Source organism: Cervus elaphus, chromosome 5 (assembly GCF_910594005.1).
Source record: "Cervus elaphus chromosome 5, mCerEla1.1, whole genome shotgun sequence".
Classification (NCBI taxonomy): domain Eukaryota; kingdom Metazoa; phylum Chordata; class Mammalia; order Artiodactyla; family Cervidae; genus Cervus; species Cervus elaphus.
The window spans coordinates 41467053-41487551 of record NC_057819.1 but is presented as its reverse complement, the minus strand read 5'-3'; the positions used below and the strand labels follow the sequence as shown (position 1 = coordinate 41487551).

The 20499-nt window shown below is 38.0% G+C and overlaps 1 protein-coding gene across 8 annotated transcripts in view; it reads right to left on the bottom strand.

Moving 5' to 3' along the window:
• Positions 1 to 19704, bottom strand: part of LARP1B (La ribonucleoprotein 1B) — a 129549-nt gene extending 109845 nt beyond the window's left edge. For 2 of the 8 annotated variants that reach the window (XR_006341116.1, XM_043902393.1), the window contains exons 1-7: positions 18406 to 19268; positions 9147 to 9205; positions 8714 to 8773; positions 6520 to 6697; positions 5179 to 5319; positions 1745 to 1888; positions 1345 to 1510 (exon numbers count right to left, since the gene is read on the bottom strand). Coding sequence is in view for 7 of the 8 variants with exons in the window: in XM_043902393.1 (XP_043758328.1) it covers positions 1345 to 1510; positions 1745 to 1888; positions 5179 to 5319; positions 6520 to 6697; positions 8714 to 8773; positions 9147 to 9205; positions 18406 to 18907 (1250 nt within the window). In the remaining variant the exon portion in view is untranslated. Of the gene's footprint in view, positions 1 to 1344; positions 1511 to 1744; positions 1889 to 5178; positions 5320 to 6519; positions 6698 to 8713; positions 8774 to 9146; positions 9206 to 17551; positions 18367 to 18405; positions 19318 to 19388 lie in introns of those variants that run through there. The other 6 variants (XM_043902394.1, XM_043902395.1, XM_043902391.1 and 3 more) reach the window with 5 other exon arrangements.
• Positions 19705 to 20499: the final 795 nt, after the last annotated feature.

The window sequence follows — 20499 nt, the reverse complement described above, 5'->3', positions numbered from 1 at the left end:
TGTTCTCCTCCCTCACCTGTATGAGCACATTAGAAGGCCAGTTATCCTGACATGGAGTTGCCTGTCCACTGTCAGGTCTCAGAAGGGACCTGGTAGCAAGAGTTACCAAAACAAACACATGAAGAAACAAAAAGGAATAATAATTTGAAGTTGATAGCCACATGCCAGGCACTTTCTGCCCATAAAAAGGCCCTTTTCTTCAGTGTTTTCATCAACTGTAACAAAAGAAGCAAGAAAAAAATAAACAAGTTGCTTCATATTGTAAGCCAATCAAATCCATCATGATGGCATCCAAGGAAGATGGCTTGCTGATGATGATGAAAAAATTATTTTCTAGTAATGAGCCAAGGTTCATTTTCTTTTTTAAAATAAAGGTAGATATTTTAAAACTGCTATATCCTTTCAAAAATCGCCTTTCCCTTCCCTTTATAAGAATAAAAAAAAAGGTTAAAATTTTAACAAATTAGATACACATATGCAAATCACTATATAAACATGTAAAACATCCTACACAATACTAATACACAGAGGGTTATTATTTTTTTCTTGCTTAAACATAATAGAACAAACAATATTCTCCTAACATCAACTTCAATATTCAGAAAGCAACTATTATAAAAAGTCTAAACTAAAAAAGATTATTAGGTAGTCTCCTTTTAATGTGTCACAGAGAACTTAAAAGTTGAAAAACAATCAGAATTCTGAAACCAATTGTGAAGAAAGTCAGAAGACAGCAACCATTTTTTGCCATTTATGTTCATCTGCAAATTTTAATATAAACATTTATTTGCAAATTAGCTAAATTTCACTTGCTCAATTTTAAATATATACACGCGTTTCCTCAGTGGCTGAGCCTCAGTGGCTTAGAGAGTTAAGAATCTGTCTGCAATGCAGGAGACCCAGGTTCCATCCCTGGGTTAGAAAGATCCCCCGGAAAAGTTAACAGCAACCCACTCTAATATTCTTGCCTGGAGAAGCCCATGGACGGAGGAGCCTGGTGGGCAATAGAGTCAGACACGACTGAGCAACTAATACTTCACTTTTTAAATTCTTATATTTAATCATTCACATTATGCTTTTTTCACTAATAACCTTGTAAGCAGAGAAATACCGCAGTAGAGAAAGGAGTCATATAAACAACAACATGAACCAATATAAAATTTTTAAAATACTTTATATACTTTACTAACATTTCCTAGAAATAAAATATAAAATACTATTAAAATCCTCTAATTTTACTAATAAACAGCTTAGAAAAATGTGTTATATTCATTATCAATGATGTTAAACTTTGACATTATAACAGATTTTCCTACCGCATCTGTTCAATCTCTGATGACTTACATTTGGCGCTTAATATACTCTTTAAGCAATGCTTCTTCCACAGGATACACCTGTACGCCTGTACCATCATCATAGTAATACATCATACTGGTATTAAGTTCTGTTTGAAATGGTTGATCAGTCCTTTCACCATGTTCTTGATAACCATATGAATAATCAAAGTTCACTTGAAGTAGTAAAGAAAGAAAAATGATCACAGATTGAAAAAAAAAAAAAACAAAGAACAGTTACTATAAAGAAAAATTCAAAGTGAAGTTTCTCAAGGGCTAACAAATACAAAACCATCTTTATTATCAGACAAAAACTCAGTTGAAACACTGTATGGTATAGTGGGAAAAACAGAGGATTTGTATATTTTTCATCATTCATCTAATTTAACAAAACAAAAATCATGTCTTACATCGAGGATTTCCTCTGCCCCGGCCTCTTCCTCGTCCTCGGCCTCTTCCTCGGCCTCTAAAGGAGCCTCGGATATTACCACCCTCACTTCTCACACTGGAAACTTCATCTTGATCATCTCTCTTTTCTCTTTCACGCCTCCAACCTTTTTTAAAATAAGAACATTTTTATACATTCCAGTTTGCAACTATGATTAACATCTTATCTTATAAAAATGTGGTAACCACCCCTCCCGACTTTGTAACCAGTTATTAGTAACTGGTCATTCTTCAGAAAGATAGAAACTGAAGAGATTACATAGGAGTGTGTCAAACTTTCTGGCATAAAAGACATTTTATGTTGTTGTTGTTCAGTCGCTAAGTCATGTCTGACTCTTTCCAACCCTATGAACTGTAGCACATCAGGTTTCCATCACTATCTCCGGGAGTCTCCTCAAACTCATGTCCACTGAGTCAGTGACGCCATCCAACCATCTCATCCTCTGATATAATAATTATAATAATATCTTATTAGAAGATATTCTAATAAGTAAAATAACATACTACAAAGATAATGAGATCCTTTGCTAAAACTGTACTGTTAAAAATTCAGGAAGTTCCAAGGTAACTGAGTTTTATACTATACAAAACTCCAAAAGAAAAAAAAAAAAACCAACTTATTTTCATCCTAACAACTTATTTTCAGAAATAGGAATTTTTGAAGGAAACAATATTTCTATTTAAGTGAAAGATTTTTTCCTTTCTTAAGAAAAAAGGAAATGAAAACAGAAAAACTGAGAGAAGATATCAGAAGCTTGTGCTTCTGACTGTACACAAATTATCGTACACAAATTATATCCTTCATACATATAGAACTCAGACAAATATATCTTATGCACATGCACATTCCCATACATACAGTGACCTAGATGGAAAAAAATCATTAAAAGATTGGAAAGGCAAACAAGGAAATGCAAAGAGACAATAAAAAAAAGATGCTCAGTGTCACTGGCCTTCAGAAATGCAAGTTAAGACAATCAAAGAGTATTTTCTAATCTGTACCAGTGTGAAAAATATTTTAAGGTTCTATAATATCAAACATTGACCAAGATAGAGAAGATAGAACTTTTTTATAATGCCAGAGTAAAAACAAATACATTTCAATTTTGAAAAACAACTGAAATAATGAAATAAATATAAAGGTTTGTATACCCTAGACACCAGGGTTTCTCACCCATGGCATTATTGACATTTTTGAATCAGATAACTTTTTAGTGTGGGGGCTGTCCGAGTACTGTAGGATGTTTTCGTGTTATCCTTATTTTCTACTCACTAAATACCAGTAGCAAGATTTATAATGTTATATAAGTCATATTTTGTGGACAATTGAGTAAATTTTAACTAGACTCAAGATGATACAAGGGAATTAGTGTTAATTTTCTTGGATGCCGCATTTTCTTGGGACATCAGTGCTCAAGTGTCATAATATCTGGGAGTTACTTTCAGATGATTCAGCAGATGGATGAATTAAAGATAACCAAATTACTAAATCTAGATGGTGATTAGATAGGTATTCACTGTACAATGCTTTCATGGGACAACATGCCTAAAAAATTATCAGACTCAGTAGAAGGGGCTTCCCTGGTGGGTCAGTAAAAAATGCACTGGCCAATGCAGAGGACATAGGTTTGATCCCCAGGTTGGTATAAGTCTCCGCATGCCGTGGAGCAACTAAACCTGTGCACCACCAGTACTGTGCCTGTAGGGCCCATGATCCACATCAAGAGAAGTCACCGCACTGAGAAGCCCACGCGCCACAACTACAGAGAACCACCCCCGACCACGGCTGAAGTAAACTCACGCAATCAAGATTCAGCACAGTTGAAACTAAATATTTTTAAAATAAAGAACAAAATAAAAAGATTTCAGTAGAAAACTATTAAAGCAAATGCTCAGGGAATTCCCTGGTGGTCCAGTGGCTAGGACTCTGCACTTTCACTGCCAAGGGCACAGGTTCAATCTCTGGTCAGTGAACTAAGACTATGTTGTGTGGTGCACCAAATATATTTATATGTGTGTGTGTGTGTGTGTGTTGTATCCGTTTAAGTGTATATACGTGTGTGTGTGTATACATACACACATTTACCATACCACCTAGCAATCCCCTCCTAGATGTTTACCAGGGAAACAAAGACTTATGCCCACAGAAAAGCTTGTATACAAATGTTGATGGCAGCATTAGTCATAACAGCCAAAAACTAGAAACATGCCAAATATCTATGAACAGATGAATGGATAAATGAGTATATCCATTCAACAGAAAACTGTTATGCAATAAAGAGGTAGAAATTACTGATATATGGAACAATACTGATGAATATGAAAATCATTATGCTGAACAAAAAAAAATACAAGAGGATATAATTTATATTGTATAGTTAAATTTATTCTGAAAAGGTAAATAAAATCTGATAGAAGGTAGACTCGTGGTTAGGGACTTGACAATAATTTCAGTGTAGTTTCTTTGATTATTAGTTCAGTAAAGTTGACTTTTTAAAGGATCCAGAAACATACATAAGAGGCTCCCAAGAGCCAACTCTGGGACAATTTGAGCATTAAAATTAAACAATCATGGTAATGATTTCAACAGCTGAAAATATGAGAAGACTTTAGTCCACACCAATAATAACAGGGAGTTGTTCCTTACAGTGGAATGCCAATAAGGAATGTTGTAACAGCTAAATCAGCATTTACAGCCATCATGGTTAATACCTCAGTCACGTAAGAATAAAAATCATCAGTGGAAACTAAAGCTCATATGAAAACTGATGAAAAAGTGGGTATTCTCACATTCTCAAAGTCTCTGACCACAAATTACATATTAATCACCAAGGGGAAAAAAGAGTATCTTTATCATAAAGAAATCTGGAGTACCTCATCTTAACCAAGTGCTCAAAGTTAGTATCACCAATAATAAGATACACCAATATTATATGTATTTTCAAGCTACACACTTGAAAGAAAACCACTTAAGCTTTGCAGTATTCTTGCCAAAAACTCATAACCCAATCAGGAGGAAACATCAGAAAACCCAAAGTGAGGTACGGCATAGACACATAACTGTCCTATGTCCTTCAGAAAAAGATCATCATGAAAAGACAAAAGCAGAAGAACTATTTCAAACTAATAGAGATGAAAGAGAAGACAAGTAAAAGCAATGTGTGACCACAGGTTAGATTCTGGAAAAGACAGAAAAACTGCAAAGGGCATTATTGAGAAATTCTGTCTGTGGACAGATAGACTGTGTTACTGTTCCTATGATATATACTCTTTAACCCTGAATAAGGGGCACAATATCTGCAACTTACTCTCAAATACTTTATATCGTATACATGATTATTAAAATAATAAGCATTAAGGCTAAATTAAGTCATTTTTCTCTTAAAATGTTACTTACTTCTTGTGTCATTTCTCCTATTGTTATGTGATGATTTATTTGCTTCAAGTTGACATCTTGAGCTATTCCGGGACCCTGGTCTTTCTTGACTCTCTGGTCTTACATCTTCTAAGTGGAGTGGTACCCATCTGTGCTTATTAGCTTGAAGAAAACAAAATAAAATCACTTAAAGACAATGTACAATTTACGTGAAAGCTTTACAATTGTGAAGGGAGTCTAAATTTTACTAAATGAAAACTACAAAATTTCTAAAGCTCAAGTGAAAAGACAATGATAGAGTATAACTGGAATTCTTTTGCTTTTAAGTGAAATGCACACTCTTCCATTTAATTCTGACAAAGAAGTTATAAAAAAATATTAAGTGTACACACTACTCTCATCTAATACTTGATACTTAGGCTTTAGAACAGGGTACACCTGATAATTGTTTGAATACTGATTCAAAACACTTAGTTTAAAATAACTGACTCAAATTTTAATTTATCCAGCATAACTACTAATGAGCTTTCTCAAAATGAACTTTAACTGCAAATCTAACTGCATTTGATAAACCTTTGTATTTTCCTAACTTCTTCAGAGATATAAGCAATTTGATATTTCTTGTTGACTAAATAATAATGTAATTAATAGCTATAGTATAGTGAAATCTGAAGATTACCTATTCATGGATTGCACAGTTAAGGTTTCAAAATGTTCAGATTTCTGCCCAATACAATTTTCTACTAAAACAAAAAAAGATTCATGGGCAAAGGAAAAACTACCAAATTAAGAGAATATTAGTGTATTAATTTCCTACAAATATGGCAAACTATGGACAGATAAGGAAAAGGGAATATGAAAGAATCTAAAAGTTCTCTAAAGTCTATATTCTAAATTCTAATGAGTTATCAATGAGATTCTTTGGGGACAAATAAGCCCTTGTTTTAGACTTCTCTGGTGATAAAGAATCCACCTGCCAGTGTAGGAGACACAAGAGATGCAGGTTTGATCCCTGGTTTGGGGACATTTACCTGGGTTGAGAAGGAAATGGCAACCCACTTCAGTATTCTTGCCTGGGAAATCTCATGGACAGAGGAGCCTGGCAGGCTACAGTCCATGGGGTCCAAAAGAGTCAGACACAACTTAGTGACTAACAACAACAAACTCCTTGTTTTAAAGATAAACATGTGCTGTGTGTGTGTGTGTGTGTGTGTGTGTGTGTGCGCACTCAGTCACTCAGTTGTGAAGACATCCAAACTACTCACTGGTGACTACCAGGAATCTACTGATTAAATATGATTCTTCATTACTATAGCTCTCTTTAAATACTTAAAATCAAAATGAAGGTATAAACAAACTAACCTCTTTTTCTTTGATTACTTAACTGAGCCTCATCCTCACTGACATTTTCACCAGGACCATCTAATTTTGTTTCCCGGTTTTCTCTGTTTTCATTGTTAACACTTCTCTTTTCAACCTTGTCTTCTCTTTCTTTTCTATTTTGTGGCTTCTTATTTCCTTGACTGATGACACTCTGACACTGCAAAAGGTTTTACAGAGTTAAATTATCATGAACATTTTCTCAAACAATATCCCCACATTTGTGGTAATATCTTAACTACATATCGTAAAACAAATGACAACTTTTATCAAAAATAAAAAACTACAAAAAAAAAAATAAATAAAAATAAAAAACTACAAAAGACATTGTTCAGAGAAAAGTCAAGCGAAAGACAAGGAGAAAATATTTACTAAGTATCTGATAAAAGGACTTGTATCCAAGATATATAATGAACTCTAAAATGCAGCAACAAGAAAACAATTAAAAAGTGGGCAAGGGTTAAACAGACATTTCATCAAAAAGATATACTGATGGCAAATGTACATGAAAATGTGTTTGACATCAATAGAAAAGTGCAAAGTAAAACTACAATGTGATACTGTCACACACTTACTAGACTGATTAAAATTAAAACTGACCATGTCAAGTATTAGTGAGAATATAGAGCAATTAGAATTCTCATATGCTGCTGGTGGAATAAAAAGTTTGGTAGTTTAAAATTTTAAATAGCTACCATAAAATCCACCTATTCTACTCCCAGGAAAAATAAAAGCATATATCCATGCAAATTTTGTACACAAATATTTATATAGTAGCCTTATTCCTGTCACAAAACTGGAGTCAACACAAATGTTCACCAGTAGGTGAATGGACAGCATTATATCCATCAATTGACTACTACCCAAGAAATAAGAACAAACTACTCATATATATAACATAAATAAATCTCAAAATAATTAAGCTAAATGAAAGCCGGGGGCAAAAAAATAGTACATGCTGTATAACTCCACTTATATAAAACTGTAGGAAATGCATTGTATATCAACTATACTCCAATAAAAATTTTTTTAAAAGCTGGAGAAAAGGCAAATTAACTAAGTAGACCTTAACAGTGGTTGGGATAATGGTGTGGTAAAGGACATGACAGGGAAGAATTACAAATCAAGTTCATTATCCTGTTAGTGGAGAAAGTTTCACAGGTCAAAGTATATCAGACTGTACCCTTCATATACGGTTGTTATGTTGTTTATACATCAATTAAGTTGTTTCATATATACTAAACTATACTCCAATATTACTGCACAAAATACAACAAAATGTACAGTGTCAAATGAAACCATGGAACCAGATGACCATAGACACTATGTCTTTAAAAAGAAAATCCTTTTTATTTATTGTTATTATTTTTTTATTTGGCTGTGGCTCCAACATGTGGGATCTTAGTTCCCCAACCAGGGATTGAACCCATGCCCCCTCCAGTGGAAGCATGGTCTTAACCCCTGGACAGCTAGGGAAGTCCCTAAAAAGCCTTTTGACAGACTATTTCAGAATATCTTTTTAGAACTTCTTTCATAGTTAAATTAGAAATCCATTTACTGAGACTTCCCTGGTGGTCCAGTGGTTAAGAATCACCTGCCAATGCAGAAGGTATGGGTTTAATTCCTGGTCCAGGAAGATTCCTCAGGCCTGGGGTCAACTAAGCCTGTGCACCACAACTGCTGAGCCTATGGTTTACCCCTGCTCACCACAACTAGAGAAAGTCCAAGAGCAGCACAAAGACCCAGCACAGTCATAAATAAATAAATAAAGCAAATATAAAAACCTAAAACTTTAAAAAAATCTTTTGATATGTTATATGCATATATATGTATGTGTATATAAAGACTTAAGACTTCAACACATTGAAAAAAATTTACTTAAACATATATAAAATAAATTTTGAAACACAAAATGGGCTTCAATTAGACATACTATATTAAAAAAATAATCTATTTGTAGGCATTACATGAAGTTGACATCACAGTACCCCATCCTTTCCAAATATATGGTCCTGAGAATACAACCAGATGAAGGCAATGTGATGAAAGAAATCAAAGTATTCGGAAAATGGGTATTTTATCAATGTGATTCTCTAAATTTGAAGTAAAATAAAGTCTGCATGTGAAATGAGAATACTTTCCCTTTATTTAAAAAAGGTCTTAAAAGAATACTCACTTCAGTGTTCACTAATTCACTTGGTGTTGGCCAATTTGCCATATCGCTGAAATCACTAGCCTAAGAAGTAATAAGAGAAGTGTTATGCAAATTAGGAATTTTCTAAATAGAAAAAGATTTTTCTAAAAGTAAATGCAACTTTTAAAATCATCTACATTCATTTTTATGTAGGCATTTGCCAAATTAATCCAAAACCTTCTCCAAACAACAGAACCCAGAAAGAATGCTTTGGTCTTATAATCCAACTTCTGGCACAATTAACAACTTGGACTAAACTGATAGACGCAGGATAACATATGCATATGGAGATCTGGATAAAGGCTACAATTCTCTAGTATATTAACATCAAACATCAATGACAGAAGAGAAAAATACACAGTAATCTGAGGAGTTCCTTTCAGAATAGTCAAAAATTATTTATTGTCAAGTATACCTTATTGGATTTCTTTGTCTTGAGTTTTCCTGCTTTTATAATTTTGGGGGAACTGAGCTCTAAAAAAAAAAAAATACAAAGAACTGTTTTTTACAACCGTATCACTTAATATTTGATAAAATAACAATCAAACCAATTTCAGTAAGTCAATATAGTCATTATTTTCAACAAAATGCAAAGTTCTAAGACTCAAATTCCTAACAAGAAATCAACCACATTTCAAACATGGGCTGAAAGTGGTCTTCAGTGTTCAAATAAAGAAGAAATATTAACAGCTTACTGAACTGACAGACCAGTCCTTTCACAAACAGGTGTAACATGGAAAAATTAGAAATATAACACATTTTTGTAAAGTTGGTGAATCAATTCCCAATGGGATATATTTTTCTATCTGTATTATATATGTCATTGCTCTTTAATCACTAAATAGTGTCTGACTCTTTGCAGCCCCATGGGCTGTAGCCCTCCAGGCTCCTCTGTCCATGTGGTTTCCCAGGCAAGAATAATGGAATGGGTTGCCATTTCCTTCTCCAGGGGATCTTCCCAACCCAGGGATCAAGCCCACATCTCCTGCATTGGCAGGTGGATTCTTTACCACTGAGCCACCAGGGAAGCCATATACTATATCTATAATACATTTATTTCTATGTATATATTCACATACATCAAGAAGCATCCAGAAAATAAGTCAGAAGACTTCAGTTTGTCTTTGGAAAAACCAAAATAGCTTGTCTGTAGAATCAAGCCATAAAAAATAAAACAGACTTCTGTAAAAGCATGTGTAAGACTATCACAGTATCATCACCTGTCCCTATCTTGAATAAGAACACAATGATTGATAATAATAGTCTCCAAATGAAGCTTTAAAATGTCTTTTTATCTAGCACGAAGATTATCTAGTTAAACATGCCCTAAAGTAAATATTAAAGTCGAATAAACAAAAAACACAATAATTTAGTAAACCATGAATCCCATAAATCATGGCAATGACCAATTCAGAGTAAAATAAAATGATTTTTAAATTAAAGCCAGAAAAATTCAAATAAGATATTAAGAAAGGAAGCTGGATGAAGGATGACGACATTCCCAGGGATGGGCACACAAGGAGCGTGAATACTGTAGAAATTCTATTTCTAAAGTAGATAGTTGAGTACACGGCTATTTGCTCTACACTTCCTTATACTTTAGGGACACAAGTAAATGTGTAAGTAAATGTCAGTCACTCCGTTATGCCCCACTCTTTGTAACCCCATAGGCTGTAGCTCCCCAGGCTCCTCTGTCCATGGAATTCTCCAAGCAAGGGTAGCCATTCCCTTCTCCAGGGAATCTTCCCTACCCAGGGATCAAACCTGGGTCTCCTGCACTGCAGGCAGATTCTTTACCATCTGAGCCACCAAGGAAGTGTACTGTGTAGTCACTAAATCGTGTTCGACTGTCTGTGACCCATGGATTGCAGGCAATCAGGCTCTTCTGTTCATGGGATTTTCCCACGCAAGAATACTGGAGTGGGTTGTCATTGGGGAGCTTTCTGACCCAGGGATTCAAACAGCATACCCTACATTGGCAGAAGGATTCTTTACCGTTGAACCACAAGACTATTATTAACCTAATGAGCAATTCACTCTCAGGTCCAACTATCCTGTTTCAACAATTTTCCACCACAATTATGAACTCAAAACTTTTCAGTAGCAACTACAGTACAGTTTCATTTTTAATATTACTACTTAGCACTGTTTTGAGAACCCTGAAAAATTTCAGCTTATCAATTATTTCATAATAAAAAATTCACAATTGCACTTCCATTTATAAATAAATCCCCCTTCTCCAACTTGCTTCACCTCTTCTTAAAAAGTCTACAGAAACTACTACAGGGAAAGGTATACATGCATATAAATAAGCATAGAGAAAATACTTCATTAAGAAAAATGAGATGCAGAAAAAAATATGCACGGGTAGGACAAAAATGGAGGCAAGAAAAAAATCTAATCTAACAAAAACGGTATTTGTCCAAATATTATCTGGAATTTGACTAAGGTATATTCCATAAATAGCACATGTATTTTATGAAAGTTACACAGTATCAAACATTTGAAAGACTTTTCCCTCAGCCAAGTAAAAACACATCCCAAAATATTGCTAAGTCAAGTAATTATTGCCTGGTGGTTACAAAACACAGCCTTACACAAACTATTTGATGTAATGGGAAGTAGTTAGGGATAGGCCACAAAAGTAAATTTTATTACAAATCAAGCAGACAATAATAATCACAAAATTAAGGTCAGAAATTTAAAAATTATTCTGACCACATAAACTTTTAAACTTCAGCATTAAATGACAAGTAAGTTATTTACAAGCAAAAATATCTGAACATAAGTTAACAATCTTTTTTATTTAAAAATCAACATGGTGCCATACCCTACACAGACACTGATTATAACCTCTGGCTAAAAGAAATTGGGAAGGTAACCCAATATTGTAAATCAACTATACTTTAATTAAAAAAAAAAAATGTTGGAGGTAACTCCTGGTGATTCAGTGGTTAGCACACAGTTCTCTAACTGCCAGAGGCCTGAGTTCAAACCGTAGTTTGGGAACAAAAGATTCCGCAAGCCATGCAGGGCAGCCAGGGAGGGATAATCTTGATCTTTATTTCTTCACACATTTAAAAATAAAAGGAAGAGAGATTTTTATTTCAACCAATTCTTTTGTTTAAATTTTAATCTCTCAACTTTAACTCTTCCTCGGGTAATAAATAGAAAAATAGATCACATTTAAGTCTGTGACCTCTATAATTCTGACATTTTATTGACAAGAGTATCTTTAAGTACACACTGTAATTTGGATATTTATAGTTTACCAATATGGTAATTTATTTTCATCAAAAGATATTTGACAAATTATGCTGGCCACTGTGGTTGGATACTCCATAGGAAAGAGGGATTTCTTGATACTGGTTACCAAATGGCACTTATAGTTACTTTACTTTTTTAAAAGGAAGACTATCCTGGAACATTCCTGTTCCCAAGTACCAATTGTTCCCACAGAAACAATGTTTCCTGATTAATGAGTTTAGGAAAAGAACTGACATGCAAAGCCAGCACCTTTCCCCTCTTTCCTTTGGGAGCTAGCTGTCCACAAAAAGTAAGCATTCTGGTCTGCTCCTTCATGCTGTCAACCACACAGGGCAGACTACCCAACAGAGGCAGAAAGGGAACATGCAGTTGTGCAACACCAACTGTGAATACATTTGTCTAATTCCAAGTTCAACATAAGGAAGTCCTTTGTTCTGCTCTTAGACCACCTCATCAACCCACTCTTTCTTCAGTTAAAAGAATGATATGAGCTTTAAAAAAACAAATTTGAATAAAAGATAAACATGATTCAAAAACGAAATAGCAGTGGCCAAACACGAAATGGCACTAAGAAACTTAAGTGAAAACAATTTTCACCTATCATTCTGACAAAAAAGAAAATGCCAAGTGTTGGCAAGCCTGTAAATGGACATTTCTCTCATGCTGTTGGAATGAATATGAAGTAGTAGAACCTTTCAAGGGTAACCTGACATTTAAAATGTATATACTATTTTTGGAATGTCCTGCCAATCCAGTGGTTAGGACTCTGCTCTCATTGCCAAGGGCCTGGGTTCAATCTCTGGTGGGGGAACTAAATAAAACCCCCAAGCCATGTGGCAAAAAAGTAATACTACAAATAATATATATATACCCTTTTAAAAGATAACCAACAAGGACCTACTGTATAGCACTGGGAACTCTACTCAATGTTCTATGATAACCTATATGAAAAAATAACCTGAAAAAGAATGAATATACATTCTGAATCACTGTGAGGTACACCTGAAACTAACACAACAATGTAAATCAACTGGAATCCAATAAAGTTTTAAAAAATTAATAAAATGCATATATATTTTAATGAAAAAGTTCAATTTCTTAGAAATTATCTGAGAATTAAGACAAGATACAAAGATGTCTGTATAAAATTTTCAGTATAGGGATTTCTGGCGGGCTAATGGTTAAGACTCCATGCTTTCAGTGCAGGGGACATGGGTTCAACCACTGGTCTGGAAACTAAGATCCTGCTTGGTGAGCAGCACAGCCAAAAAAATATGTTCATTGTAGCAGATAAAGGGCTTCCTAGGTGGCTCAGTGGTAAAGAATCTGGCTGCCAAAGAAGGAGACACAGGAAACACGAGTTTGATCCCTGGGTTGGAAGATCTACCAGACTTCATTAAAACAAATAACCTCTAGGAAGTTCCCTAGATAACTGTATTTAAATAAATAACCTCTAGGGAGTTCCCTGGTAGCCTAATGGTTAGGATTCGTGGCTTTCACTGCCGTGACTGTTCCAGAAAACTGAGATCCCACAAGCTGTGTGGCATAGCCAAAAAATAAATATATAACTACTATATTATTGAATATAGGAGTTATATTATTGGTATATTTATTTAAAATAATGCAAAATTTAAGAAATAAGACAAATCTGTATGTATTAATACACCAGATTCTACATATAATTTTACACACACATATAGAAGAGGTAAAACAAGGCCAAGAAAATATTTTCATTTTCCCATGCTCCAAACAAAATGGAGGAAACTGCTCTCTCAGTATGTCATTAGAAAAAAATCTAAGACTAAAAAAGAAAGCCAACCTAAAAACTTAGAAATACAGAAACTTTATTAAAAAATTGTTTTCAGACAGATGAAGCCTAAGAAATTTAAGCTCCAAGTATATATATGTGTGTATATATACAACATACACACATATATATACATGTCTCCAAGTATATATGTATATATACATAAACAAGTATGTGATCTTCACAGATCCATTTTTCAATTACTGGTGAGCCAAAATACAACTTTGAGTATTACTGTAATATTTTAATCTATAAGGAAACAAGTCCTGATAAGAAAACAATTCATTTGAAAAGCTTGGAAAGTGAGAACAAAAAAATGCAACATGATAGGTGAGTTTACTCTAATTTTCATGACCATAATCTTTAGCAAAGTTTTAATCAAGAAAAGGCATTGACAGTTATCAATAATTAATCACATGGTTTTATTATATTTAAGGAAGAAATGTCATCAAATGCCATTTTATTACAGTAAATGAGTGCCTTAAAAAATGTGTAAAAATGCCTACTTACTTCTCAGACTCTAAAATTGAGACTATCAATCTGTAGTCACTTTAGAGAACAACCTGTCAACAAATACACTGTGACCTAACAATTCCATGTAGCTATCCTAGAGTAAATCAGACATGTATATAAGAGAAATGCATAAAGATGTTTGAAACAACCAGGATGTTGATTAACAGGTAAATGGCTAAACTGACTACATCAGTTATATTTATAGACCACTTCTCTGCAATTTTTTAAAGTTTAGACTAAAAAGCATCAACTCTATCACAAGAAAAAAATTTTATAAAAAGTATGTAGATGATAGTTAACTAAACATATGATAATCATTTACAATGTTGTTGTTTAGTTGCTAATTCGTGTCCAACTCTTTCGCAACCCCATGGACTGTAGCCTGACAGGTAGCTTTGTCCATGGGATTTTCCAGGCAAGAATACTGGAGTGGGTTGCCTTTTCCTTCTTTGCATGCATGCTAAGTCACTTCAGTCATGTCCAACTCTGTGGGACCCTATGGACTGTAGCACACCAGGCTCCTCTGTCCATGAGATTCTCCAGGCAAGAATACTGCAGTGGGTTGCCATTTCCTTCTCCAGGTGATCTTCCCTACCCAGGGATGGAACCTGTGCCTCTTAAGTCTCCTGCATTGGAGGCAGGTTCTTCACCACTAGCACCATCTGGATTTTCTTGACCTAGGGATCAAACCCGCATCCCCTATCTTGACAGGTGGATTCTTTACCACTAAGCCACCAGGGAAGTCCACAATATGTATATACAAATCTGAATCACATACCTGAAACTAGTATTAATATAATTTAAAAAATAAAACTCACTGTAAAGAAAAATAAAAGGATCAGGCAAAATTTTAAATTGAGAAGTCTAAATGCACATACAAAACACTGTATTTGAAAATAATTTCACAGAAAGGACTGAAAGGATATTCAATAAACTGGTAACATGACTATTCTTTTTTTTGAAGGGAACAGAAAAATTCTGTGTTTATAAAAACATTTATGTATAATTTATATAATTTAAGTAAAACGTTATTAGGTTTACAGTAAGCTTTTTTAAGGTTTCTGGGAAACACACTTGGAGAAAAGGTTGATGGGGTCAAGAAGACTAAAGATGAAAAAGAAAAAAAAAAAACTTTTTGTATTGTGACCCAACCTCTCAGCATGAAGGATAGTTCCCCAACCAGGGATCAAACCAGGGCCTCTGCAGTGAAAGAGCCAAATACTAACCACTAGGCCACCAGGCAAGTCCCAAAATCAATATTTCTGTGCATAAAAATTAAATTTAGAAAGCTGATTTTTAACATGCAAATTGTAACCATGGGTACAAGGTAGGTGACTCATAAATCCCATACTTTGACCTTCGTAAAGGTCTTCAAAATAAGTAAAATTATTTAAACATGGATCGGGGAACAATTCTTTCTAGTCTCCTGACGAGAATTTAAGACTGCAGTGATACTATTCTAGGTTCTCTTATGGGCCGGGCTTTGGCTGAAAAGAGGGTCTTATCTGGATTACCAGAAACACCAACACACAAGCCAGAACTATCCCCAAAGCGGAGGAAAGTGTGTCACAGGGCTGAAGAATTCCTCACTTGCAATTCAGTTAGAACTCCAGGTTCTAACAAAAAATTCATGACTACAAGTCCAGAAATACTTCCCTACATTTCCCATGTTTCTATCTCTGGTAGTAAACTTTCTGCCAAAAATTTTATGGTGGATGGAATTCTGGTACTTCATTAAGTGAGTGACAGTAAGTCCTGGTTTGGCTAGGAAAAAAAAGTTTAATTCTCATATTACAGCATAATTAATATCCTCTTTCCCTCTCATGAATATCCTGGTTTATAGGATAAATCACATAGGCTTCCAACAAAAAAGATTATTGTACTAATTTAACACTTCCCTAGTTTGCACCTATTCTGGACTCTGAACCCTAAAGGGCGTCTGCTCCTATATCATTACTCTTGAGGTTGCAAATTTACTTCAGAAAATAGGAAAGGCAGATCTAGGTTATAGAAGGCCCTCTGGTATTAAGAAATGAAAGAAAATACACCCGCTTCATTCATTTACAAGGCCCAGAAATCTTGCCAAAAGTCAACTAGCTAGGTAGTAGCCAGTCTGGTCTAGAACGCAAGTTGTGCATTTCTACTCCACAAACTCTTGTCTAAGTTACCTAGACAGTTTTTCAATTACGAATAGAAGTTGTGTAGAAGTACAGAGTCAGTGTTGGGGATAGACTATAAAGTTACTACAGCACTCCAAGTATAAAGAACAGTATTCCTGCAGGTATAGAATAGATTCCAAGAACAAAAATGTTGCCTACAGAGAAACATCAGCAAAATTAAAGTCCCTATGAACCACACCTGGTTCATCACCAGATGCTTAATCTGCAACAAAGATTAAGGTCCCTATTGAATGCACCTGCAGGCTAGTTATATTAAATTGTTAAATATTTTCACAAGGTAATCTCCAATTAAAATTTGAGTCTTAAAACCTGTCAAATTAATTGTACAATCAAAGTTTGGTGGTTTTTTTGTTGTTTTTTTTTTTTGGTAGATCACTGACTATAATGTATAATGTGTGTAAGTCTCAGAGTAGGGAGGTGAGACAGACATTAAGATTCACTAAAGTTTTCAATTTAAGACTTTTGTTCTCTTCAGTTAGTAACAGTGGTAAACAGAGCTTTGCAGCTAGGAGAGAATGGTTGCAAATTTAAATTTAGAGCAAAAATTGTGAGTAGATTTTTTTCTGTGTAAGATTTATCAAATGATAATTTAAAGACTATCAAACCTCAGATGTAAAATAACTATTTGTTTAAAGTTATACTGTTCTGCAACAGTAAAAAATGATTATTACTGTGCAAACCAACTAACACTTATCTCACTCTATTGGAGTTCCTTAGAAGAAATGTTACTATAGCTGCAATATGTATCTATAACAATCACCTTATATTTGACCATTCCTTAGTCTCATTTGATCCTCACAACCCTGTAAACACGCTTGAATTTTCCCTGTTTCACTGTTAACCTTTAAGAAAAGCAAACACTTGTAAGTAAACAGCTGTAATTTCTATATGAAAAGTTTAACTTACTACAACTTAAAGAGCAAAACTAGTTTGTCTTCGTTTTATTTAGGATATCTATTTAACTTAAAAAAACCCTGAAGTTGTTATAACCAAAATAAATCTCTAGGGAACATACGGCATTGGTCAGCATCAAATTCAGCGACACAATCTTACCTCCTCTAGGAAGGAGAGGTAACTGAATGTTGTATAATCGCTAAGTCGTGCCGGACTCTTTGCGACCCATAGAATGCAGCCAATGAGGCTCCTCTGTTCATGAGATTTCCCAGGCAAGCATAGTGGAGTGGGTTGTCATTTCCTTCTCCAGGGGATCGTTCCTACCCAGGGATCCAACAGGCATACCCTACATTGACAGGAGGATTCTTCACCGTTGAAACACAAGACTACTATGACTACTATTCACCTAATGAGCAATTCACTCTCAGGTCAACTACCCTATTTCAACAATTTTCCACCACAATTATGAACTCAAAACTTTTTACCAACAACTACAGTACAGAGTCTCATTTTTAATGTGACTACTTTGCACTGTTTTGAAAACCCTGCCAATTCTCAGCTTATCAATTATTTAATAATAAAAAATTCCCAACTGCGCTTCCATTTATAAATACATCCCCCGTCCGACTTGCTTCACCTCTTCTCAAAAAGTCTACAGAAACTTCTGTAGGATGAATTGAACATCTATCTCAAGTCAGCTTTCCCAATTCACTACCACGTGGGGGCAAGACAAAACTGAGGCAGTGCCAGCCGAGTGGCTCAGCTCCATTGCCCCCGCCGTGCCCCCACTAGTCAAGGAGAACCACCCGAGGTCCCACCTCTTCCTGTCGCTCCCTTCCCAGATCTCCATTTATGTAAATAGGCAGAATGAATGACACCTTGGAACGAAACACCTCGGACTGACAGGGCAAGGAGCCCTGCCCCTGCCCCTCCCCCAGCCCGGCGGAGCCTGGGTCGCCACGAGTCGCCCCTGCACACACCCTCCAGGTGCCCACCGCAGAGGAGCCACAGACCTGCCTCCAAGGTTTCCAGTGGGGGCAACGGCAGCGGCCCCGTCCCGGCGGGGGACAGGTGCTGGGGAGGCTTTCTGGTCCAGGGATTCTCCTTCGGCGGTGGCGGCGGCTGCGGCTGCAGCTTTTCCTCAGAGCTGGCCGCCGCAACCTCCTCCTCCCGGGCGTTCTCGGCCGGCGGCAGCGGTCGCGGCGGCTCCCCGCCGAAGGGCCCCCCTGGCCCGCGCGCCTTGTGCGCCAGGTGCAGCGCCAGGGGCTTCACAGGCACGGCCGCCTGAGGCACGCTGTGTCCCAGCACCGGCGCCGGCGACGGCTCACCCCGCGCCCCCGCGCTGGTGGCGGTCGCGGCCCTCTCCTCCCTCGCCGTCTCCTTGCCCTCCCGTTCGAGCGGGGGTAGCTGCTCGGCCTGCCGGCTCGCCGCGGCCGCCAGCGACTCCCTCTCAGCTGCTGCCGCGGGAGGCTCCTCCCGAGGGTGAGCGGCGGGCACTGGAGCGCGAGCAGACATGGTCCCCCTGCCCCAGCCGCCCCAGCCAGGGGGGGCCCGGGGCAAGGGAGCCCGGCTGCCCGTCGCTCCGCCGGGACACCGACTGGCTCCGGCCTGAGGAAGAGAACCCGAGAACCCGGCCGCCGTCGCCACGGCCGCCCGCGTCGGGTGAGGAGGCCGTGCAGCTCTCGGCGTGCCGCCCCTCCCCGCGTGGAACGGGGCGCTAACCGCCCGTCGGCCCAGCCTGCCTCAGCGGCGCTAGCCCCGAGCCTGCCAACACGCGCCGGGCTTCGCAGCCGGAGCCGCGAGCCCTCAGCCGGCGCGGGCTGAGGCAGAAGCGCCGCAAACCGAGGCTTGAAGACCTCTAGCAGCGTCGGAGAGACGCGCGCTACCACAGCCGGTAACTGCTCGCGGGGGGCGGAGGCGGGGCCGGGAAAGGGGGCGGTCCGAGGGGACGGAGCGGGGGCGGGGCCTCCCGGAGGAGAGTGACGTGGCTACTCACCGGCTCCAGACCTCGCCAGGCCGCCACCCGCAGTGGGTGACTGACGAACCCGCCTCGGTGCCGCCCTGCTTGAGGGCCGGCCCCGCCCCAGCGGCCAGCCGAGGGGAAAGGAGGGCGAACAGGGAGATTCCCCGGCTCCCGGGCCGCGGCGGCCCTCGCTACGGGCACAGGGGCGGGGCGCGCACCAGGCCTCTGTGACTCGCAACTGGCTTGCGCCTCGCTCGGCCGGCTGTGAGCGAGGGGCGGGGCGCCCGACGCACGTGGCTCTGGGCGGCCGGGGGCTGGGGTCGCTTTGCCCCGGGCCCTGAAGACCAGTTTCCTCGGGGCGAAGTGGGTAATCTGGGCGGTAGACCCTGGGCGGCTCCCTAATGGGCCTTACTGTCGTCCCCTTCACCGCGCCAATTTGCTCCCCGCGTCCGTCGCTTCGCCTGGTGAAAAGGTTTCTCCCCGGCGTTTTCGGGCACTGTGGTCACATGTAATCTTGAGACACGTCCAAAATAAAAAACAGTGTAATCTATAAGTAACTTTAAGAAAACTTTTACCCGGGACCAGAACCAGTGCATTTCCCCGCCCTTATTCCCACCCACAATCCGAAATTTTTAAAGTGCTTGGGAGTAAAACAGATAGTACTAAGCCGGTTTAAAAAAAAAATGTTACAGGTTTTGTCTGTGTCTTCTTTAAAATTTTTTTAGGTGTTTCAGGTGTATAGCACAGGGGTTCAGTTATATATATTCTTTTTCAAATTATTTTACGTTATAGCTTGTTACAAGTTATATAGTTCCCTGTGCCACATATATTAGGTCCTTGTTTGTTTATTTCGGGTTGTGCTAGGCGTTTCTTGCTGCGAGGGGGTACTACTTTTCTAGTTCTAATGGTCAGGTTTCTCACTTCATGGCTTCTCTTGTTGCAGGAGCACAGGCTCTAGGGCTCCAGGGCTTCAGTAGTTGCGGCTCCTTGACACTAAAGTACAGGCTCAATAGTTGTGGACCATGGGTTTAGTTGCTAGGCATTTGTGGGATTTTCCCTGACCAGGGATCTAACACATGTCACCTGTGTTGACTGGCGGATTCCTTGCCAGTGAGCCACCAGGGAAGTACGGTTTGTTTTGTAT